Source organism: Idiotropiscis lumnitzeri, chromosome 13 (genome assembly GCF_059441095.1).
Source record: "Idiotropiscis lumnitzeri isolate Australia: NSW breed Sydney's pygmy pipehorse chromosome 13, RoL_Ilum_1.0, whole genome shotgun sequence".
NCBI classification, from domain to species: domain Eukaryota; kingdom Metazoa; phylum Chordata; class Actinopteri; order Syngnathiformes; family Syngnathidae; genus Idiotropiscis; species Idiotropiscis lumnitzeri.
In genome coordinates, this window is record NC_142403.1 from 1932288 (window position 1) to 1957459 (window position 25172).

The 25172-nt window shown below is 40.3% G+C and overlaps 1 protein-coding gene across 5 annotated transcripts in view; it reads left to right on the plus strand.

Annotated features, from left to right (window-relative positions):
• nek1 (NIMA-related kinase 1) overlaps positions 1 to 25172 on the plus strand; it is a 35070-nt gene that overhangs the window by 8019 nt on the left and 1879 nt on the right. Inside the window, exons 9-34 of one of the 5 annotated variants that reach the window (XM_088313169.1) lie at positions 28 to 100; positions 857 to 1002; positions 1113 to 1169; positions 1317 to 1376; positions 1467 to 1511; positions 3968 to 4045; positions 4749 to 4927; positions 5008 to 5130; positions 5214 to 5316; positions 6929 to 7024; positions 7474 to 7557; positions 7647 to 7724; positions 11867 to 11962; positions 12075 to 12218; positions 12296 to 12349; positions 12428 to 12665; positions 12942 to 13064; positions 15814 to 15990; positions 16459 to 16653; positions 16728 to 16830; positions 18353 to 18411; positions 18543 to 18760; positions 19679 to 19827; positions 19983 to 20356; positions 21914 to 22047; positions 22146 to 22278. In XM_088313169.1, coding sequence (XP_088169295.1) covers positions 28 to 100; positions 857 to 1002; positions 1113 to 1169; positions 1317 to 1376; positions 1467 to 1511; positions 3968 to 4045; positions 4749 to 4927; positions 5008 to 5130; positions 5214 to 5316; positions 6929 to 7024; positions 7474 to 7557; positions 7647 to 7724; positions 11867 to 11962; positions 12075 to 12218; positions 12296 to 12349; positions 12428 to 12665; positions 12942 to 13064; positions 15814 to 15990; positions 16459 to 16653; positions 16728 to 16830; positions 18353 to 18411; positions 18543 to 18760; positions 19679 to 19827; positions 19983 to 20356; positions 21914 to 22047; positions 22146 to 22278 — 3319 coding nt within the window. The remainder of the gene's footprint in view (positions 1 to 27; positions 101 to 856; positions 1003 to 1112; positions 1170 to 1316; positions 1377 to 1466; positions 1512 to 3967; positions 4046 to 4748; positions 4928 to 5007; positions 5131 to 5213; positions 5317 to 6928; positions 7025 to 7473; positions 7558 to 7646; positions 7725 to 11866; positions 11963 to 12074; positions 12219 to 12295; positions 12350 to 12427; positions 12666 to 12941; positions 13065 to 15813; positions 15991 to 16458; positions 16654 to 16727; positions 16831 to 18352; positions 18412 to 18542; positions 18761 to 19678; positions 19828 to 19982; positions 20357 to 21913; positions 22048 to 22145; positions 22279 to 25172) is intronic. The other 4 variants (XM_088313174.1, XM_088313173.1, XM_088313171.1 and 1 more) reach the window with 4 other exon arrangements.

Here is a 25172-nt window from a genome sequence, read left to right on the forward strand (position 1 = left end):
CAAAAGCTTTATTTTTCTTTCATTTAGGTCATTGCTCAGGAATTCCACCATACCTTTATTCACAAGCATCATAAAGTGGGTGCCAATCAGGGGTCAGTAGGTAAGCAAACAGCTGCTTTTGGTGTATGTTGGGTTCCATTATCATTTATGATGATGATTATAATTATAATTTTGTAATAGTGCATTATAGGCCATATTGTCCCATTTCTGCTGTAGTCATTTTTATGCACCTGGCTTCCTGGTATGTATGCCATAGGGTACAACAGCTCGCAGGAACACTGGGGGGCAGGTGGACGATGAACTGTGTAATTCTTTTTGAAAAATTACCTTCATTAAAAAGAATTGTAACTGAACTCGTTCATTTTAAAATTTCTGAGCTGAAGTACTTTTTGAACTACTGGCCCCAATTGTATGTTATCACCATAGCAGGAATGTAACATGAGGTTGCCTTTCCATGAAATATCAGGCGGACCATGAACAGCTCTGTCACGGGGAAGAAAATTGGAGAACGCTGCTATATGCCCTTCCTCATGCACACACACAAATACATCCACACACTCCTACGCTTCCACTGCTACACTCGTGATAAAGCTATTATTTATTTGTGGCGCCTGATTGACTGGTGTTAGCTAGTCCACGGTGGAACCCCATCACTTACTTAGAGACACACATAAACCACATGAAAATATTCTTATACTGGATTGCTTCCCAATTAATTCCCTTGCCTAATTTAAATTTACTGAAATTATGAAGTCAGTCATACTGTGCATTTTGTAAAATTGAGTCCTAAGCATTTTCAGTGATTGTTTCATTAGATTATGATTATTATTTTTATTATTATTTTACTTGTTTTAAGCTAAGCATCCTGCCCATGATGCCATACCTTCTTCTGCGGCCAAGATTACCACACCAGCATGTAAATACGGAGTGCCTTTAATTGCAAGAAAGGTGTCAGTAACCAAAAAACCTGCAGACAGGAAACCTGCCATTAAACATAAACCGGTTAGTAAGATGTGGTTCCTGAGCTACACGCTTGGTGACCCAATTTTCCTCATGTTTTCACATCCTCATATGTTGTTGGAATCTTCTGATAGCCCATGTTATATGCTCAGGTCCCTGCATCCATCCATAGAAGAGTAAGTCAAGGGGAAGACGAGAGACGAAAACAGGTACACCGCATGTGTAATATGTTTACACTCAGATTTAGTGTTGTTGGGTAACAAACTTTTACTTTGGAGTTGCAAACTCAGCGTTGTTCTTCTCCTTCTTTGTTTTTTTTTCTGACGAAAAAATGTTTTCCTTATGCTATATGGCAGGAGGTTATAAAAAAAAAAAGGATGGAGCTGATTGCTAAAGAAAAGAAACAGCGAGAGCAGGTGAACACACACAAATAAACATGGTTCTTGCTACATAAAGTTGTACTACGGCTGTAAAATGTAAAGTTTACATGTCTGTGTCTGTCTCAGATGTTTTTGAAAGCAGAGCAAATGAAGCGGTTTGAAAAGGAAAAGGTGGGTGGAAACCAAATGCATGACATGTATAAATACGAGGGGTGTGTCCCAGGCACCTTTTGATTTGATTATCATTCATAAATTGTATGATTCGAGTATCCAATGATTATCATTGTATTAATGATTATCTCGATTATCAACGAACGCCTTCAGGATTTTTTTTTTTATCCTCACTCCGTGGCTACTTCATAAAAGTCCCAATTCAGGGCTCAAGTTTGCTCCTAAAAATTTCACATTTTGCCCCTAAAATTCGAGATTCCAGTATATTTCCCGCCTGCTTATGTAACCTGTAAATCTGCAATTTGGTAAATTAGTTTTGTGAAATCAATTTTGTTGCTAATCAGCTGGTTTGCCGCTGTTAACGCTGACAATTTTGTTCGGTTTTACAACAGTGAGCTACAAACAGCATTGCAAACTAGATAAGCAGTTGCAAATGTTCTGTGCACTTCATGGGAGCAAAAACTCCAGCTAAGAAATCGCCAACATGAGCAGAATGATTTCACATGAACTGATAAGAAGGACTCCGGTAATAAAAGAGTCAAATTCAGGATTGTCAAAGTTGCCTTATTTTATGTTGCAAAAACAGTTACTGTATGTCGACTAGAGCTGCACGATTAATGAAAATCTAATCGACATCGAGGTTTGGCCTCGTGCAATTATCTAATTGCAAGACAATGCGGTTTTATATAGTTTTTCTAAACCCACCCACCCCACCTTTGGCGTTTGAGTGATAGATGAATTGACCAACCAGAAATGTCGATACGCGGGTCTTAAAGACCAAGTGTGAGGTAAGTTTATAAAATGCCAAATCAAATATACTTGTGTCACAAGCAAAGTAATTACACACAATACTAATAATAAAGCATGAGTGCAGGCCCTGCCAACAGGTGCTCGCCAGCGAGCCCCACCTCCAAGCCAGGCACCAAAGGTGTGCCACGGTGACCCGCTTCCGGGTCAGAGAAAGCGCCATACAGCGCATTGTTCATCGGGTGTCTGGGAGCCGTACTTAATCTGGCCCTACACCTAAATTCTATTTGCCATGGATGAACCTGCCAAGGGCATAAAGCCCCAGACAACTTTACCTATTGCATAATCTAAAGATTGCCGTCCACCCGCGATCACCAAGGAACTTTTCTACGCTGAAGGGGTATTACAAAGAGGAGTAGGCGAAACCGTTCAATGGTGCGCAAAACTCATTGCTGGCTATCCAAAGCAATTAGAAGCTGTTATTGCTGCCAATAGAGCTTCGACCTAGTACTGACTATGACATGATGACTTGGTGTGAATACTTTAGCACCAATCAAATACAGATTTATGCAGATTTATCTATAGTAGATAACTTGTAAAAAAAAAAAGTAAATGTCGATTTGTATTTGTTTGTGCTATTTCCTCTTCATGTAACTGGTGAAACACACTTTTCCGTTGTTCTGTGCCCAGAAATTGAGTGTTGCTCATGGGTATGAGTACTTTTGCATCCCACTGTAGCTCTGCGGGAAACACAAACCCCTCCACCATGGCACGGTGACGGTGCATAGAGGGTTGACATGTTTTATTTTAACTGTATAAATGTTACTGCTCACGATATTTTGGACTGTTTAATTACTGTTTTCTGGGGCTTAATCTCTGTTTGTGCTTGAGATCGCCACCTGTTCTTCCTTGATTGGCAGCTCTCATCCCCGACTCAACCAACCAATTGGTGCAGTGGATAGTAGCCTGATTGGCTATTGATTTCCAGGAGTGCCACCAGCTACCACTATTAAATTGGAATCTGTTACCTATAGAAGCAGTTGGCTTTGTAGTTGTGTCATATGTGTCATCAGTCCCTATACCTATTGTACTGCTAGTTGGGGCGTTGCGTAAAACGTAAATAAAAACAATGCAGTGATTTGCAAATAATTTTCATCCTATAGTTAATTTAATACTGTACAAAGACAAGCTATCACTCTTTTTGATTTTTGACAGAAATCCTTAATGATAAAAGTTGAGAAGCATTCGTTTTGCCCTGTCAGAGTGGTAGGGAGGTTTTGATAATTCTATTCTTAGCACCAACAACCGGAAAATTCTTCTTCTCTAACTCCGGGTAGCGAGGGACAACAGTAGCAGGATTGTTTTGTGACAGTTAACATAATTTTCGTTTTAGACACCTTAGATATGGTGTGAGTTTTGTCAATTTTATTTCCTTTTTCATATTCATAAAACCTAAAATGCTTCCATATGCTTGTCTTTAAACCTGATCGGCACCTGTTTTGTCCCCTCAAGTGTCTGTGTGGCATGTGTTTCTCACAAGTGGCAAGCAACAATTGTGTTTTTTAACATTTAAACTTAACATTAATGTATCGTTATCGAGTCATGTCGTCATACCTTGATGACTCTTACACTCGATGTATTGATACCCCTATTTGTACTTTTTTTCCATTCCAATTTACATTCCAGTCATTATAAATTTATCATTTCAGATTAGTCGTATTAACCATGCCAGGGAGCAAGGCTGGAAAAATGACTTGATGTCAACTATTGGAAGCCCAGAGAGGAAGGTACTCTTAAGTATTATTTGTTATTAATGATGCATGGTCGATACTGTGGCATTTTTGCCATTTTGACGATGGTAGATGGCTGGTGGCAAAGTACCCAAAAATGACGAGCTAAGCACTGACAGAGCTGGATTTTCGTCCGTCAGTCATCACTCACTGGCCCACATTTCGCTAACAGAAACAAGCACAGCGTGTCTCCTTGCTGTCTGTTGGTGGGGATGAATAAACAGGCCCCCGAAATACCTGCAATAAATTAAACCCATGAAGTGACTCCACTTCCTGTTTCAATAAAAATGCTATATGGCATCATTAAGTTTTCCCATAAATTTGACGGTCAGATGCTCCAAGGCTTTTGACTACCAGAGTGAGTTCTGACAAAGAATCAGACTTGATGTGACTGAGACCTGTATGATCTCGGCAGTCCTGAAATTCAAGATCTTTTCAGTAAAAAACAGTGAGGTGCTTGGAGCAATACCAGGAGGGTATTTATGTTTTGCAATTTGTCCGTGTGACGCATAGCGTTTTTGCACAGACATCTTGGTTCATTATCAATACAATGTGGGAGGAAGCTTTTTATTTTATTTTTTATTTTTTTGCTGAGGGAGTAAGCCCTAATGCCAGCAGATGACTCATGCAAGCAGTATTGGAAGCGTTTTGAAAAGTATGTATGCATGTTTGAACCTTGTGTTTTGTTCTCCAAACTAAGTGTTATTTAGGTGGTGGAAAGAGGTCTGCAGTTAATGGCGTTTGTCCTGGCCCAAGCTCCGTAATGAGCAGAAAACCTTACGAAAACTACCATGCTGCTCTTGACCAATTGGCGAAACAACAATCAAACGAGGTCGGAATCAGATGGGAGGGATCAACTGGGCCAGGCACTCCTATTCGGTAATTTCTATACAGCACATTTCAAAACATATCAACCATAATGTTGAGTATTTATTAACAATGTTGCATCTGTTTGCAAGTAATGTGCCATCTGCTGCTGGCCCAGTGCTTCCCAATGGACCTTCCCCACTCATAAACCCTGATGCAGTCAAAAAAGAACTACAGCAACTACAGCACATTTCAAAACAAACCCATATGAGCAGGTTTATTACGCAGCCTAATCCAATCCATGTCAACGTTACTCAAATTTCTATTGCGCTTCGTGCTTACCGTATTTTATTTTTAGGCGGAAGACTCATTTTCCTGTTGAGCGGGCATATCAGGTCGAGGAGTTTTTACAGCGTAAAAGAGAAGCTATGCTCAACAAAGTCCGGGCCGAAGGACAATTGGTACGTGTGTTTGATGATCTTTTTAACCCTGAATATAAAATATACGAAATAATCAACCGAATATGACACCATGCATATTAGTTTGGTTTTCTATTAATGCAAAAAAATACTAGGTAACCTTTCTGATATCAAGGATATCGGCATTTTAACAAGCTGCCCCTAAACCCACCAATATTCAGCTCTCTTACTAATGTAACACAAAAAAACAGTATTACAAGCCATGGAAATGTGGGAGCACACAGAAAAAGGCCAAAATATAAGACTGTATAATTTGTAGTATTGTTTACTTTACTATGGCTTCAAATGTGAACAAATCTACAAAACCCCAATTCCAATGAAGTTGGGACGACATGTAAAATGTAACTAAAAACAGAATACATTAACAAATCCTTTACTCCACCTACATTCTGTTGAATACAAGATAGGATTATTAAAATTAATTTGAAATTTAAATTGAAACAATATTTACTCATTGAGGATTTGATGCCTGCAGCATGTTCCCAAAAAACCTGGGTCACGACATGTTCATCACTGTGTTACATCACCTTTCCTTTTAACAGCACTCAAAAAGCATTTGGTTACTGAGGAGACTATTTGTTGAAGCTTTGTGGGTGTAATCCTTCCTATTCTTCCTTGAAGTACAAATGTGAGTTGCGCAACAGTCCGGAGTTTCCATCGTCGCATTTTGCACCTTATAAAAGACGTCTGGAGTGCTGGTAGGTCAGTCTAGTACTCGCACTCTTTCACATTGAAGCCACGCTGTTGTAACGCATGCAGATTGTGGCGTGTTTCTGATCATATGTGGCAATTTACATGTTAATGCCTTTTTTCAATTAAGTTTAAGGGATCAAAGACCACACACATTCAAATGTTGGTTTTCAGCCTTGCTGGGGGGATTTCTCTAGATTCTCAGAATCTTTTTTCATATTATTGTGGTTCAGAGATGATGAATTCGCTAAATGTCTTGCAATTGTACATTGATAAATTTTGCTCTTAATCTGTTGGACTTTTTGCCCATGCACTTTTTCACAAAGTGATACCTCATACTTGCTCTTGAACAACCTTTTTGTTCATACCCAGTCAATCTGTTCACCTGGGGAAGCCTGTGTTTTTTGCGCTTCTGTCAATTTCCCCAGTGTTTAGTTACTATGTCCCAGATTTCTTTGGAATGTGTTGCGTGCATCAAATTCAAAATAAGAGAATAGAAACAAAACTACAGTAATGTTCATCAGTTTGATCCTTAAATATTTTGTCTTAGTGTATTCAATTGAATGTGGGTTAAAAAGGAATGGCAAATTGTCTTTTGTTTTTATTTACGTTTTACACAACAGCCCAAATTCATTGGAATTGGAGTTTGTACTTTGCTCCTAGGTGTGGAGAAAAAAAGTGATAAAATTGGTCAAGCTACAACATGCCAGCTTTTGAAATCCAAAGATGTGCTACAATATGCTGAAAGCTGGTAGAAAAATAGCAAGAGCTGATTACTCTCAGTAATTATTTCTTGCATCACAGTTTAAAATAAAAATCATTGATATCCGTTAACAAGTCTCCAAATTCAAGTATTCTGACACAAATTAAAAGGATGTCAGCTTAATTTTTGGTTGAATTGAAGGGTAAACGATGTACTCAGCAATACGGGGCAGCAATCTATGGAGGCCAAGTTGGTTCAGCTCGGTTTACAAGGCCCAAAGTCAACAAAGAGGAGGAGGTAGGAGCATGAGGCAAAATAATCATTATATAGCTACCACCCAACACATCTGGCATGGCTTGTCTTCCATTTTGTGTCCTCACTATCATACCTGTGACTCACCAATATTTCAACCAAGCAACTGAGATGCTTGCATAATTATTCTTACACATTTTATATTCTGTTTCATGGGTTTATCCCAAAAATAAATTCAATCATGTTTTTGTCTTTCTTTTTGTCCGGTTATGACCGATTGTGTTATGTTCTTGTTCTGGTTTCAGTTGCGCAATAGGGCTGTTTTGCTATGAACTTGCATATTTACACTTTTTACATTTTGGCTGTTTGGCTGTTGACCTTATTTAATAAAACGTTTTTTTTGCTTTCATACTAAGAACCATTCAATAGATGTGCAATTTTTTACATTCAATTATTCATTCTGTATCCCCGTAATAATTTGCATATGTTGTCAGGAATACTTGACAAGACTCAGGCAAATCCGCTTGCAGAATTTCAATGAGCGACAGCAGATCAAAGCAAGACTTAGGGGAGAAAAGGTATGTGAATTATTTAGACATTTTATGTTCGACTGTCAATTAGAGCTGTTAAGCTTTTAAAATATTTTAACCTAATTTCTTTGTTTCAGTATGATAGTGATGGTTCAGACAGTCAGGAGTCATCTGAGGAGGCTGAACTGAGGAGGAAGAAGATCGTGGCTTTTAAAGTGAGTTTGCTTGGAGTGTTTGAAAGAAAATAAGAGATTACAATTAATTTGATCGGTAACAAAAGGGCCAATTTGTGGCACTTTGAGACTAGATTTTCGAATCAACAATATTATTTAAAAAATCAGTTAAAATTTTATGGATAATTTAAGTGCAGTGTTTATTTTCCAAAGACTAGATTTTTTTTCAAGTGCAGAAGAAGATAAGATAAAGATAATAAAGATGCCCTTTAATAGTCCCACAATGGGGAAATTTGAGGTTATAGGTTATAGCAACAAAGATATAGATCACACAGAGGTGGCGGCTTAATGCAGCCGTTAATGTATAACATTAGCAGCAGACATTCATAAAAAGCATGCAAATATACACAGTATAAACGTTTATACACAAATCCCCATGTATATACACACTTTCATCCCACAACATATACAAGTGTAAGGAAACGCTCCTAATGCCTGTCCATGGTACAAAGGGGAAATACATAAAAACGCTGCAATGATAAAAAATACTGAATGATTGAAAATACTGCAATGATTAAAAATACTGCAATGATAAAAGTACTGTAATGGTAGAAGTACTGCAATGATAAAAAAAATACTGCAATGATAGAAAATACTGCAATGATAAAATTACTGTAATGGTAAAAGTACTGCAATGATAAAAATACTGCAATGATATAAAAAACTGCAGTGATAAAAATACTGCAAGGTAAAAGTACTGTAATGGTTAAAGTACTGCAATGATAAAACAAATACTGTAATGATAGAAAATACTGCAATGATAAAATTACTGTAATGGTAAAAGTACTGCAAGGATAGAAAATACTCCAATGATTAAAATACTGTAATGATAGGAGTACTGCAATGGTAAACAAAATACAGCATTGGTCACTATTTAAGTACAGCATTGGATAAAGCACAGTAGTAGTGTGTATTGCATCCTAGGACGGCACAATTGCACTAATGCCCGCCCGTTTGTAGGCCTGACCTAATGTTCTTGTCAAAAAGTCTGACAGCAGTCGGCAAGAAGGAGCGGCGAAATCTCTCTTTCGTACAGCGAGGGTGTAACAGTCTATCACTGAAGGAGCTGTGGAGTGTTCTAAGAGTGTCATTGAGTGGGTGTGCTGGGTTGTCCAGCATTGATGACAGTTTCAACGTCATCCTCCCTCCCCCCACTGAGTCCACAGAGTCCAGGGAGCAGCCCAGGACAGAGCTGGCCCTCCTCACTAGTTTGTCCAGTCTCTTTTTGTTCCGGCCCGAGATGCCTCCTGCCCAGGAAACCACTCCATAGAAAATGACCGGGGAAACAGAGTCATAGAAGTTCCTGAGGAGTGTCCCCCGAACGCCAAAGGACCTCAGCCTCCTGAGTAGAAAGAGTCTGCTCTGACCCTTCCTATAGAGAGCGTCTGTGTTGTCGCTCCAGTCCAGTTTATTGTTCAGATGAACACCCAGGTACTTGTAAGTTGAGACCCTCTCAACGTCTGTTCCCTGGATATTCACTGGTGCAGGTGGAGAGTGCCGACGCTTGCGGAAATCCACCACCAGCTCTATGGATTTCCCAGCGTTGATTTGAAGGCGGTTCTGCTGACACGAGTCCACAAAACCCTGTGTAACCCCTCTGTACTACCAATCGTCTCCGTCAGTGATGAGGCCAACAATCGCAAAGTCATCAGAGAACTTCTGCAGGTGACAGGTGGATGAATTGTATTTGTAGTTCGGGGTGTAGAGGGTGAACAGGAAGGGAGCCAGAACAGTTCCCTGTGGCGCTCCCATGCTGCAGAGGAGCACGTCAGACACACAGTCCTGTGTTCTCACGTACTGTGGCCGGTTTGTGAGGTAGTCGTGGATCCATGTGATGAGGTGGTGGGCCACTCCCGCCTGCTTCAGCTTGTCTCCCTATAGGGTGGGCTGGATGGTGTTGAAAGCACTGGAGAAATCAAAGAACATGATCCTCACCGTGCCCCCCGCCTTCTCCAGGTGGGAGAGTGAAGTGTGGAGCAGGTAGATCATCCACACTGATGCCAGGCTGGTATGCGAACTGGAGTGGGTCCATTGAGGAGCTGACCAGGGGGCGCAGATGGACGAGGACCAGTCTCTCCAGGGTCTTCATCAAATGAGATGTCAGCGCCACTGGTCTGAAGTTGTTGAGCTCCTTCGAATGGGGGGCCTTTGGAACCGGAACCAGGCAGGATGTTTTCCACAGCTGGGGGACTCTGGCCAGGTTGAACATGTGCTGGACGATTCCACACAGCTGGTCTGCGCAGGATTTGAGGAGCTGGGAGCTAATCCCATCTGGACCTGCTGCCTTCCTCGCCTTCATCTTCCTCAGCTGTTTCCTTCACCTGAGATGTTGTGAGGAACAAGGCTGAGTAGGAGGAAGTGGTGGTTGTCTGATGTGGCTGGGAACTGGAGCCTGTGGAGAGAGAGAGGAGAGAGAGAGGGGGAGAGAAGAGAGGAGAGAGAGTCTCGTTCGCAGCGGCAGGAGGGGTTGGTGGGGCTGCAGCAGGGGAGATTGAGCGGGGGCAGGCATTTGATCAAACCTATTGAAAAATAGGTTCAACTCATTTGCCCACTGAAGCCCCCCCCCCCTTCTGGGTCTTACCTGGATGTCTGTGGCCTGAGATGGTCTTCAGGCCCCTCCAGACATCCCTGGCATTGTTCCGCTGCAGTTGTTCCTCCATCCGCATCCTGTAGGACTATTTCCCCTCTCTGATCCTCCTTCTCAGCTGACATTGCACTCTCTTCAGCTCCTCCTTGTCGCTTGACACAAAAGCCCACTTTTTCTCCTTCAGGAGAGCTTTAATGTCCGGTGTGATCCAGGGTTTGTTATTGGAGAAACATCTTACTGTCCTGGTGGGAATGGTGTTCTCCATGCAGAAATTAATATAGTCTGTAATGTGTCTGTTAAACCATTAATGTCCTCCCTTGGGCTTCGCTGAATACCTCCCACACAGTTGTGTTGAAACAGTCTTTTAAGGCTTCCTCGGCTTCTCCAGACCATCTCTGAACTGTGCGTGTCACAGCTGGCTGCCTGCGGACCAGGGGTTTGTATACAGGCAGGAGAGCAATAAGTTGTGATCAGCTTTGCCCAGCGGGGGGAGGGGCAGTGATGTGTACGCCTCCTTGGTGTTGGCATAGAAAAGTTCCGATATTTTATTGTATCTGGTGTGGCAGGTTACATTTTGTGTGAATGAAGGCAGAGATGATGAAGGAGAAGCATGGTTGAAGTCACCAGAGATGAGGAGCAGGGCATTTGGGTGCTGTGTTTGTAGCCTGCTCACAGCTGCAGTCAGTACGTCACAGGCTGTCTCACTGTTAGCAGAGGGTGGCACGTACGCCACCACCGCGATCACGACTAAACTCTCGCGGTAAATAGTACGGACGGATGATAACGGCTATCAGCTCAATGTCCTGACTGCAAAGTTGATCCTTAACAGTGATGTGCCCAGGGTAACACCATCTATCATTAACAAACACAGCCAGCCCTCCTCCTTTCCTCTTACCGCTCTCCAGTGTCCTGTCCGCACGTAGGATTTGGAAGCCGTCCAATTCCACGACGGCGTCTGGCGTTAGATCTGTTAGCCGCGACTTCGTGAACATCAGCAAGCTTAGCCTCCCGGAAATTCCTCACGTGCCGAGTTAGCGCCGTTAGCTCGTCCATTTTATTGGGAAGGGATCTAACATTCCCCCATAATGACGGACGGGAGGACGGGGTGGTATCGTCTCCTCCTTGCCTGGCGTTAGCCCCCGCACGACATCCCCGTCTCTTCCTCCTCAGTTCACGGGGAATATCGGGTCTCGCTCCGGGAGCCGACGCGGGCTTAGCACGGAGTGCTAACATCTGATCTCTTGTGTACACGATCGATCCGTAACTCAAGAGTTTCGTCTCCGGACACGATCCTGCAAAAAACTGCCCCCAAGAGCAGTAAAACCACCGCAAGTTGGATGTCCATTGCTGCGATGATGTAAAATAAAATAAAACAGGGTAAAGGGAAAAAACACACGAAAAAGGCTCAATAGTGGACCACACTGCTGTAAATAGGCAGCCACTCGCGCGGCGCCGGAACCTTCGGACCTAGTGAGAGACTGTTTTAGCTACAGTCTTAAAAATACGATGACTACTTTTTTTCATATGTACATTCCAGGCCCAAGCTAATGCCCGTGCTGCTTTACTGAAAGAGCAACTAGAAAAGAAGCGACGAGAAGCTAATGAGAGAGAAAAGAAGGCATGGGATGACCATGTATGTACTTTCACTGTTTCCATCTCACATTCTGTGCCATGGCTTGGAGATGGACATCTGTCTATTATGTAAAACCACAGTCTAATGTTGGTACATCTGTGACTTGTGGAAGATTGCAGCTCAGGAAGACTGCGTTTGCATGGCAGCCGTATCAACTACCTCTCAACCCGCAACTGTCAAAACGTCAGTCTTGCCAGATTCTGCACCCCCCACTTCTGATATATCCATGACCGTTGCACTGAAGAATGTTGGAGCGGTTAGTATAAATATCACACAACACAGCAAACTATTGCTTTTGTGATGTTTTGTTCATATTTGCACTTTGTTTTGTAGAATACTCCATTAAGACCGAACCCACCTGGCAAAGATGATGTCATAGTAATTCAGGTGTGTTTGTGTATGATGATAATTTTTTTACAAATTTGTGTTTTGAGAGTTAACATTGCATATGTTTCCCTATGTTAGAGTGAGAAGAAACAGATATTAAGCAGACTTAATCAGAATCTTAAAGCTCAGAGCCCTGTGGATGAAGTTTCGGGGTCAACACCCTCTGCATCAAAAGAGGAAAATCTTGCTTCCCAACAGAAACTGCTTGACACACAGACCCTTTCTTCCATTGAAGAACGAAAGAAGTGGGATCCAGCAGAACTGCCTGTACTTCCTACTGATCAGCCAAACTCGGAGTTCTGTCCTACTGCATCCAGTGAGTTAAAAAAATCAGTTTTTCATTTTCATATTAGTTCCTATGTAAAGGTTCTTTCATGTTGTGTAACATAATATAGAGCAGTGTGTAAATATAATTTAGGATTTAATTAGATTAATACATGTTCAAATATTTGAATGTTCACTTAATGATCTTTGTTTGCGTTCATTTTAAGATGTTGCTGCCTTTTAACTGACCAAACCTTGGTGCTTCTGTTTTAACATGAGTTTAAATAAATGTGTATTTTATTTCCTTTTCTTGATCTACTTCTTGCAGCTACAATTTCTCCAGATGATCGCCCACCTTCAGGTGGAGACAGGAAGAAATGGGAAGAGGGACTTCCATTTGTCCTCTCTGTATCCCAACAAACTCTAGAAGAGACATGCAGTCCAACAATAGGTGAGTTACTTTCAAAACTGTGTTAACACTACATGGTTCAAGTGAACCGATTCTGTTTTGTGTTTGTCTAAAAAAAAAAAAAAAAATCATAATCCTAACCCTTAATCCATTAAATACAAGTCAAATCAGCCGCTTTTTCCATTAGCCGCAACCGACCCTCACCACTCCACTATGCCTGGACACGGCTTCCGTTGGTTTTCCATTACAACAGGCTCTCAGTGGGATTGGTGCATTTATGCATATAATAATAATAATAATGATAATATATATAAATATATTATAACTAAATGTATTGTATACGTTTTGAGAATTGTTTCCTGTGAAGATGACTCCATTTAAATCATATTCAAAAATCAAATAAAGTTATTAGAACAATCTTTGATTTAAAATGCACTTTCATATTTGGTGATTTTACAATAATTACAATATATTATTCAAGTGAATACCTGTTAAAAGCTTCACGAAAAATAGTAGAAAAAATGCAATTAATCGCAATTAATTACAGAATTTTGAAAATGTAATCCCTTGACAGCACTTATATCTATATATACACATCTATCTATCTATCAGTGGCGGGCCGTGCATTTCACATTTCACACGTGGGCCTTCAGTGAAGACCTACTGAATCCAACTTGAATAAATACTCCTCATAATACTATCATTTAATCATTTTTGACACCACGGCTGGACAAATAATACTCAGAAAGACACTTACAGAGTACTGAGTGGGTGTTGGACGACCTAGCTTCTCGTAAAAGGTCCGACTTGAAAATGGCCTTGCAAGACTATCTGCAATTAAATCCACGCGTTTCCCTCCTTTGGAATTTGTGGTTTAAAAAAGCAATTATATATTTTTGAACAGTCGCCAGTTACGACATCCAGGTGTGTTGATTCCGTATAGCGCTGCCCCGTCACAAGTGAATATCCAATCACAAAACACGTTCATCACCTTCAGCGTAAGGCCAGCGGGCTGTCACACCGAGTTAGTTGTGGTGACTGAGAGAAGTCCAGTAATCACAGGTGAGCGGGACTGCTTCCGCCTTCTCCGTCACCACGTTCAAGTTACCACTGGGCCTTGCAAACCCATACTACTGGAGTGTGGCGCTTGTAGGCAGTTTTGAAAAATGTTTTGAAGAAAAATGCCTGTAAAGATGTCTCCATTTAGATCGTATTAGAGAATCAAAGAAAGCTATTACAACAGTCTTTGAATTAAATGTACTTTGTATTTGGTGATTTGGCATCAATTCCAAGATATTATTCTAGTAAATATCTGTTGCAAACTTTGCAAAAATTAGTAGTTAAAAAATTTGATTAATTGCAATTAATCATGGAATTTTTTTGTGATTAGTTGGTTAAAAAAATTAAGCACTTTACAGCACTTTTTGTGTATATATATATATATATATATATATATATATTATAATATATATATTATAATATATATATATATTATAATATATATATATATATATTATAATATATATATATATATATATTATAATATATATATATATATATTTATATATTATAATATATATATATATATATTATAATATATATATATATATATATATATATATATATATATATATATATATATATATATATATATATATATATATATATATATATATATAACCGCTACTTCGCGGTTCACCTTTCGCGGGTTCAGTGCTTCGCGGGTCTAAAAAATATTCGGGGGCATTGTAGTTACGCCGAGCGGCACGACGGGGCGCTGGAGCGGTTAGACGGCCGGCGTGTGCCGAAGAAGAGCGTGGGCGAAGAAGAGCACGTTCCCCCCGGCACTATCGGGGGCGATGTTTCGCGCGGTTCGGACCATACCAGAGCTCCGGCCGGCGTGCGTGGCAGTTAAGCCGAAGAGGAACAACTTCCGCCCGGGCACTCGCGCGGCGACATTTCGTTTCGTTCGGGACCGTGCGAGAGCTCCGGCGGAGACGGGCCGCCGTGTGTGGTAGTTAAGCCGAAGAGGAACAACTTCCGCCCGGGCACTCGCGCGGCGACATTTCGTTTAGTTCGGGACCGTGCGAGAGCTCCGGAGGAGCCGGGCCGGCGTGCGTGGTAGTTAAGCCGAAGAGGAACAACTTCCGCCCGGGCATGAGGGGAGCGCGAGGCTGTCAGTTATGAATGAATAAATAAATAAATGAAAAATGCCACCTTTCATTTCACAGGGCACACCGGACGGCGTACCAGCAGGTAAAAGTCGAAGTAATTAAATAAGTACAAAAAGAGGTAATTGAATAAATACAAAAATAATGGCTGGGGAATAAAAAAATAATAAGTTTTAATAATATATATATTTTTTTGTTATAACATGAATTTCACTCTCTCTCTCTCTACCCGTATATATATATATATATATATATATAGGTGCGAAGTATATATAAGTATTTTATTTATTTATTTATTTTTTATTTTTTAAGGTGCGCCGCTACTTCGCGGATTTTCAGTTTTCGCGGGTGGTCTCGGTCCCCATTAACCGCGATAACCGGGGGTTTACTGTATATATATGCTGGGCGTAGCTATTTTATGTTTTTTTTAATTATTTTATTGTATACATTTTTTTCATTTTATTTTAATTTTAACCGACATTAAGGTGTTTTATGCAGGTTTAGTATCAAAGTAAAATTCATGGTATTGGGCCCACGATACAAAGTAGATCGAAAAATATAAATTGAGCGTTAGCGAGGAATTAGATTCCATGATAAAATGTGTTTGTGTACATTCTCAGAACAAACAGTGGGTGAGGTGATAAAGATGGGTGTGCAGCAGGATGAAGTCCAAAGGAAGCTTTGGGGAGTTGGTCCAGACTGTCAGATACTGAAAGTACTTCACGAGGCAGAGGTTCAGCCACTCACCCAGCTGTTGGAAACAGTCACCGTCTGCAAAGTGGCTTCCCCTAGCCCTGGTTAGTATTCTTTTCCGCTTGAAAAAGCACATAAGGTTGAATTCCATCTGAATTCCGGAATGAAAAAAAAAAGAAGAAATAAATTAGTAGCTGTTTACGTGCGTGTGGGGGGGGGGGTGTGAAGAAATTAGAAATATCTATCTACTGTTTACTGTTGAGCCATCTCCATTCTAAACTCTCACACATACACACGACCACCCTTACCTTGCAGAACAGCAACGTGATGTGTTTTTATATATACTATTCAGTATTATTTTCCATTGCACTAACTATTCTCTTATTTATCTAATTTATATACTTAACAGAATTATTGTTGTATTGCACTGGAGAGGGGAGCTCTCTAATCTCGTTGCACACTTGAGTACAATGACAATAAAGGGATTTCTGATTCTGATACGACAATGCTCTTGTGCCTATATAATATATGAGTTATAAATTCACATTCTGAAGTTGCCAATATCTTCTTAGATAAGTCAGACCAGATACTCACAGGGCATGCAATGAGTATACCTGAAGTGGGCATGAGCATAAAGGACAAGACTCCTGCCATTATTGAGGTTGAGGTACAGATGGAATATGTTACGACAACAGAGGTCGCACATCCAGAAAATACAAGTGAATTGGAAGGACGCACAAAGCCATCAAGCATTGCTGAAATCCAGGGTGAGTAATTCATTTGATCATAGTGTAGCTTTGTCGTCAAAATAGATTGCTGGTACAAATTTTCATATTGTTAGATCCAGAGGATGTTGAATCATTGGTTTTGGAGGACTTCCCTAAAGCATCACACACTTCAATGGACCTGCATCACGCATGGGAGAAGCAAGACCAACAGCCACTGTAACTATTCATCTTTTCTAAACTATTATCAATAATTCTAATTTTTTTCTAGGCCTGCTGTTTGTTTAAAATGTTAAATGTTTTCTAACATTCCGTGTCGAGTATTTGTATATTATATTATAGTAGTATTATTTAGATTTTTTTCTTTTTTGAGGGAGTAGAGGGTAAATAAATAATAAATCAAATCATGTAGTTAATTAATAGTGATGTCTTTTAAATTGTTGTTTTTGGCAGGCATTTTAGATTTAGTCTTAGTCATTTGGACGAAAATGCTTATTTTCGTCAGATCTAGTCATTCCTATTCGGCGTATTTTAGTCTAGTTTTTGTAAATTTATTCGACAAAACTCAAAAAGGTTTTAGTCTAAGTTAAAAATAGGCACACAAGGTTTCCACCCAATAGCAACGACTTTCTGATGCACTATTAAGGATTATGCATTACAAACGGATAAAAGTGGTAATAGTGGAATCAATGCTCATTGCTCCAAATTAAGCCGAGAACCAAAACTTTTATTTGGCAACTGTTGTGGCTTTATTTCACCTAAAAACGTTTTAACAACATAGACTTATAGTAGACTTGTTCTCTAGTACTGTAGCACAACTATAAACTCTATCAAACATATCTTGTTTACTTGTAATAGCTTGCAGTTATCAGAGCGAAGTAGCCTAGCGAGTGTCACTGTCGCTATGGTCCGGCAAAGGAAAGCGTGTGAGAACTGACACGAAAGACCGCAGACGTGCTTGTGTTTTGTTGTGCCCGTGTGTGCGCGGCGCATCCGCCCTGCGTGCTGTCCCGGTGGTGTGCGTGCCCAAAGAAGGATAAGACAGATTACACCTACAATAGGAAGGAATGTCATAAATTTTGAGCGTCTGACGAACCACACGCTTAACAATTTTGTCCCGTCTCGTCAACGAAAAGTCATGTATGTCACGTCATGTTTTCGTCATCAAATAACCTTGTTTAGCTCGTCTTCGTCTCATTATCGTCAGGAAGTTAGTTAGAGGCGGAATTGAACCCACAACCTCTTCCATCGTGCTAACCAGTCGCCCATTGTGCCGCCCTAACTATCATATTCATTATAATCCCTCAAGGGAAACCTCACCTCACCCTCTGCTCTATAGTTCGTGTCGCATGCAAGGAGACAGGAGCACACAAACAGTGCTCCTTGAGCTGCAGAGAGCAATTTCTTACAGATAAACGCTGCTGCTTGTATTTGGGATTTAACAATGATAGCGGAATGGGTGGCCAGGTTTGGTGAGCATGAGTGTGTGTGCGGGGGTCTACATTCTTGCAGTCTCACCAGTTTTTGTAGTTGGTCATACGGCAGCTCTCCAACTACATTTACCAGAATCTTTTGTTCTGGCCATCTAACGGCCAGAGAAGTGTTGGCTGTAAAAGTTAAACTTGTGAACTGTACATAAGTAACTAAGCAAGCACCTGGATTAGGTGCAAAAGCAGTTAGGCTCATCACCCATCTTGATTCCAATCGTACTTTGATCATTTAAAGTGCTCTTTATTTACAGGCTACCGCCGTTCAATACCAACCAAGGAGCAGCAGCAGAAGTAGCAGCAAACAAGGAGGGTGAGGGAGCATTTATTCGTCATTGATTGTATTGTAGTGGTCCATCAAAGGCATTTTATGTGCCATTTTATACATACAATAATATAAATACTAATTGAAATGCACTGTCATTCTTCTTCGTCCCTATGCAGGTTTATCACAGAACGAGGAGCCCCTATTTCTGAAGTTGTGCTCTCCAGCTCATAGACGCACATCTGCTCTTGCCCTACTCTCGGCTCAGTCTTCGATGGATGAGTCCTCTGCTTCTCTTGCATCTCGCTCACGTTCAGTCTCACCTCTGCGCTCCAAGCAGCACAACGCGCTCCTGATTGGGCTCTCAACAGGCCTGTTTGATGCCAATAACCCTAAGGTGTGAAGGTGTAGAAACTATTGGTGCATTTGACTGAAATTGGCATGAAATTAATGTGACTTTGTAATTTAGTTGTACTTTTTTTTAAAAACATTCTTTGTTTTAAACATGTTTTATGGCTTTTCTGTGATGTTCAAATCAGATACTAATTTGCAACAAGTTTGAGAACGTAACTTTTCTAGTTAAGGCTCTCGTCTAAAGGATTAAATGAACAGTATTATATAAATATTAATGCTGTGAAGCGATTAAATTTTTTTCACTAATTAATCTAAACAAATTCTGGAATTGCGATTATTCACATGTTTTCTAATACTATTTTTTGTGAAGCTTTTAAAATGTATTTACTTGAATAATATATTGTAATTATTGTAAAATCACCAAATATGAAGTGTATTTCAAATCAAAGGCTGTTCTAATTGCTTTCTTTGATCCTGGAATTCATTCTAAATGGAGTCATCTTTACAATTCAATTCTCAACACTTGTACAGTACATTTGTAAGTTGTATGTTGTAAGCACTACAGTTGTACAGTAAGCACTACACTCCAGCAGTGTTGGGTGGTAACTTAAGTGGGGTGTTTTTGTGCTAAAGATGTGCAGCAAATATGGTACAGTTTAAATTTGGCTTTACAAGATATGCAAATTAATGTTGGAAGTAAATAAAACTGAGCTAACTGAGTTAAAATATTTAATCACATGAATTTTTTAACAAATCTTGAGTTAATCCTTTAATCATAGTATATATCGCAATGCCTCCACAATTGCTCCCCAGAAGCCCCCCACCCTTAGCCAGTGGTGGCATATCATTCATATACACTGAATTTGATTTTCTTGGAGGTACATTTAACACCCACCCTGTTGACCTTTTAACGAGGCTTTATTTCTTTATTTATTTTAAATAATTTACATTGTACTGTCAGATGCTGCGGACATGCTCCCTTCCAGACCTTAGTCGGGTCTTCAGCTCTGTACAGGACTCCATCATTACTACTGAAGACAGCATTGCTCCAGACAGCAACCAGGAGAATGAGCAGGACGAAGCCAAAGTTGATGACCAGTCCGAGACGGAGTAAGACATACTCACAAACGAAAAGCATGCTTTTGCGACAGATAAAACCCACTGTATCATTCAGCATATGTCAATTTATGATGTAAATCTGCATGGGTTCATTAAATAGAGCAGGTTACTCTAATAGTGTATGTTTGGATATGCCTGCTTCTTAGTGCGTACGAGGATGAAGATCTGCGTGACATCAGGGCATCCATGGAGCGACTGCTGCAAGAAGAAAGTGACTTAATGAGGAACCTACCACATGATGGAAGAGGAGACTTTAATGGAAATTCTACAGTTGAGGAAGAGAAAGACCTTTTCAACAGGATCATCGTTGAACTTGAGCAGGACAACAATCAGATGGTTGTTGGTGATGATGACGATGATGATGTGGAAGATGATGGTAATGATGATGACAATGAAGAAGAGGATGAAGAATGCATGAATGGGAGTCCCGTTGAGGAGGAAGCAGGAGAGTTGCTCAGCCATGGTGTGAGAGAAGAGAACCATACAAATAAAAGCCAACTGAATGAAGAATGGCAGTCAGGTAAGAGGACATTTTGTAAGAATTCATTGCGATCCTAATGATGACATTTGGTACAGAAACTGGATGATGGTTGCTATCACTCTTTAAACCTTTTGGTTATTCTTAGTCTTGTTTACATGACTCGATTGCAGGGTTATACAAGTTGGAGAGTTTCATTATAGTTAGTTTTTTTTTTGGTTTTAACTTTGACTGAATTCAGTTAGTTTTAATTACTTTTTAGAGCAGGATTATGTGGTGTAATTAACTTTTTTTTTTTAAATGTTTTGTTTCATCATAGTTTTATTTTTGTATAATATATGGAGTATTTGTCGAATGAAAGCTGAAAAGAAAGTTACTAAATATTGTGCAAAAGAGTCAGACCCTGTATAATCGCGGTTCGGCACACGCAGATACACATATTCACAGATTTAAATAAATAAATTTGCGGTGTGGAACGCCATCGCGTCACTATTTAATGTTTTAATTTGGTTTTTTTTAAATGCTATATAACTATGGCTGAGTTCACACGGCGCAGTCTATTACTAATAACAACTTTGCAAATTCACGCAAGATTGTTTGAATTCTCTCCCATTACATCACCACAACAACTCCAACCTTCTACAGTATTGTACTTCACAATAATTTTTTATCAATATTCACACCAATACCAGACTCTTACTCCATCCCTCACAAATATTTGAAAATGGCACCTCCCTGTAGAACCATTTGGCTTAAGAGGGGGGAGAGGGATGGACATGGTTTGCTAAACAATACTACCTAGGACTAAACTACAATCTAAATATTTTTTCTACAACAAGCTATGCTCAATAAACTTACCAAATCACTACCCTAAAAATCAATATATAGATGTTTGCAAACTCCAACTCTCTACGGAGCTGTGTCCTAGTCTGAGCCCCTCATAAACCACACGGTGGCGCAAAGTGATGTAAGAATTCCCTGCTGGTCACATCAGAGGACAGAAAGCCAAATTCATATGTAGTGCCGTTTTTAACCTGAAGATAGCTCAATAGACACCCGTTTATACAGTTCATCAGAGGGGGGGGGTTTGATTTGGAGGTGAGGTCTCCTTTTAAATAAATAACATGATACTCAACACAGATGCTAATGCAGAGGCTCCTCCCAGTCTGTGTATGTTAATTGCTCCAATCATACATAATTACTACTCTGAAAGTGTGCCCCCCAAAAATTCTGGTTCGATCCGATTTGCGGCAGTGGACTCTAAACTACCTTCTTTCTTCAGTACAGAATAACTTTAATAACTACAGTTTGGAATAACTCTGTCTCAGATGGAGTGGAGGAAGGCCCAGGTGAAACATGGGTAGACACTGAAGAGAAGTATTGAAATCTTGAAGTAAATTTAATAAAACTTTGAAAACTCATGCATAACATTATTTGACAAAGACGAAAAACAGTACATTTTCGCAACAATTGTAGATGGGTTTTAGTTAGTTTTAAGAATGTAAACAGCAGTTCCAGTTTGTTTTTGAAAAGCATATATTTTATTTTGTCAAAAAATATATAATTCTAATATAATAACGGTGCTCTTTTCTTCTACAGATAACAGTGAGGAGGACCAGGAAGTAGAGAGTGAGCTGTATGACAGCATCTACAGTCGCCTGGAGGAGCATCGCTTTAACTTGGAGCAGCAAATGGGCTTTGAGAAGTTCATTGAAGCCTACAATAAAATAAAGGTGTGACATCCTTGTTCTATTAAACATGAACCTTATCTATTCAGCCTGTATTTGCTTGCAAGTGATCTAACACATATCCTTCTTATTTGACATTTCAGGCAATACGTGATGATGAGGATGATAATATCGATGTGGGCTCCAGTTTGGCTTTCAGCATTTTGGGAAACGAACACCAGCATCTGTATCCAAACATCCTTCATCTAGTGATGGCAGATGGTGCATACCAAGAAGGTCGGTCACCTTTTGAAAACTCACACACCTAAATAATGGAACTCACTAGCAAATACGTTGTGATGTACAGTATTTTCCTGACTACAAGTCCCTCCGGAGTATAAATCAAACCAGCTGAGGTAAAAACATACCATATTTTCACGACCATATGCGCACCATATTTAAGGGTGCAGTCTCAGTTGCGGGTGCTATTTCTTTATTCAACACATACATAAGGCGCACCGTATTATTGGGCGTAGGCATGTCAAAACTTACCATTGCCTAGCATGCATGCACACTAAAACATACACAACTCATTATTAGTCTCACTGCTGCACTTTCTCTCATATTTGATGTCAGCTTTACTATACAGTAAGTATTCCCACCTACCTCTGTCAAATGGAAATTCCCTCACCCGGAAAAAAAACGTATGCATTAAATTTTCTACTATTATATTACATTAACGATCAATTACTCAACAACAGAAATTCCAATATCTGGAGGCCAAGCGAAGCCCGAAGTAGCGCAAAGTCAAGCAGTTCCCCGCGCCATGCAATGGAAAAACTTTGACCGCTCCACCATGATCGTATCCAAAACGGCGACATGTATGATTTCTTTGGCATGAGTTTTACTGAAAGATTTATAATTAATTCATTTACATTTACATGTGTAGATCATAGAACGGCAATGACCATGGAAAAGAATGAACTGCATCCGCTTAAGCGAAGCAGGATACAAAGTATAAAAAAAAAAAAAAAACAAGGAATGGTTTCTGGCTCAGTATGAGTTTACCTGCTCAGAGCAAATTGCTTCCGGTTTGACAGACGAAGTACAGCGGTGTAAATGAACGTGTCCTGGAATGCTTTAACTGTTGTCATGCTAAAAATCTCCAGCTAACTGGACCGCTAAATGCAGAGAAGGCTAGATCAATAGCGCTATCCACGGGCATAAGGACTTTGAAGCGTCCCGCGGCTGGCTTCAAAGGTTCGTTGCACGACATCAGCTGAGCAATGCCGTCTTGTGTGGTGAGGGAGTGTAGGTAAAACTAGAGAGTGAGTGAGTGAAACAAAAAGCTAAAAAAAAAAGCTGTATTTTGTTAACATACTTGCACGTTCATACAGGTGTTGCGAGCATTGTGACAAGCTTGTGGGTGATGTGTGGGTGTGTGCACGCATGCGTGTGGAAGAGTGCAGTGGCAGCACACTTCATACATGTACCATAGTCGTTTCCCACATAAGGAAATTCTGTTATAAGGAAAGATTGGACAATGCAAATATGATTCCGTACAAGAGAATATTTACTGTATATGGTCAAGATCTCACACCAACTCGAAACTACCATTCCTGCTTATATCAGAATCAGAATGTCCTTCATTGTCATACTCAGTGTCCGAGTTTGGAGAGCACCCCTCTCCAGTGCAAATATAGATAATAAATAATATAAACAAAAATAAAAACAAGGTAAGGGTAGTTGTGTGCAAGAGTTCAGCGTGGCACTCGGGAAGAAACAGTTTTTCAGTCTGTTTGTCTTTGTATTGATGCACCTGTAGCACCTGCCAGAGGGCAGCAGGTCGAAGAGGTGTGAGCTCGGGTGTGTATTGTCCTTAATGATCTTGTGAGCTTTGCTGAGGCACTGGGTAGATAATATCAGATATCAGAATTACTCTAGGCCGCAATATCGGTATCGGATCGGAAGTGGAAAATGTTGTATTGGGACACCCCTGGTTTCTGTTTCGTCCAAAGAAACAAAGAATAAGCATGTTTGTGTTTGACTTGCATTTTCATGAACAAAGTTTTGTCCAAAAAAATACTTGCACTTCAGTACTATATTTCATTCAGCAAATTATTGCAATTCAAAACATTATTAACGTACATTTGCATTTGATGTATGAAAAAGGTTTTGCAAAGAAATAGTTGTTGAACATAGTGAATGTGAAGTGTACTGAATTTCAGCAGGTATCCTCTTTTCCAGGCAAACGAAGAGGATACATGTTTAGTCGGGCAGCTGTCGCTGTTCTGGTATTATTTTATTATTATTATTATTATTATTATATAAGAAAAAGAAGAAGAAATGCCCCATCCAGTTAATAATGACTGCTGATTCAATGTTAGGCTTGGATTTTAGCTGTTGATTTTTCCTACAGACAACTTTTGGTGACCTCAAACAACATGGCTATGGATTGATTCATACTGGTTTTTGCCTTTTGAAGGTACTAGAAAACAAGGAGAATTGATCTTGAAAGTCCTTAAAAAGTGCTTGAATTTATCCATTGAACACTGTGCATGATGTGGTCTGCTTCTCCACATTCACAAAGGGTTGGTCTTTTCTCCTGGCTCGTTTTTTTTAGAGCACGGGTGTCCAAGTCTGATCCTCGAGAGCCCCTATCCTGCCTGTTGTACATGTTTCCACCTGATTCACATGATCAGCTCATCAGCATGCTTTGCAGAAGCCTGATAATGATCCTAACACACCCCTGGTTTCGAGCAACCCTGGATCGTCCCATTCTTAATTTTGGGCATTTCAGGGTTTTCCTTTGGGTCCATTGTGCATCTGAGCCAGGAGGGAGTTCCTCAACAAGTGGTATCCGCATGTCAACTGGTGAGGGTTACTTCTGGACCTTTTCCAACTAGAGCTGGAGTCTGGTAACCTCCCCGGGATATTTTAGGGCTTGAACATGGTTGAGAAGGTACCTGCTTGATCTTGACCTCAGTCGTCGAGGCGGGGGTTGACATCAGTGAAGATTGTGGCGTTTGTCTGTGGAGGTCTTGATCTTCTCAATTTGGCTCTTAACTTCCTGCCTGATGTTGATAGTGGCAAAAAAATGGTGGGTTTCTAGCATCCAGTGATCAGATGACAGGTGTTGTTCAGTGCTACGTCTAATTACTCAGGGTGGGCTGAGCTCTCGCTAACAGGGC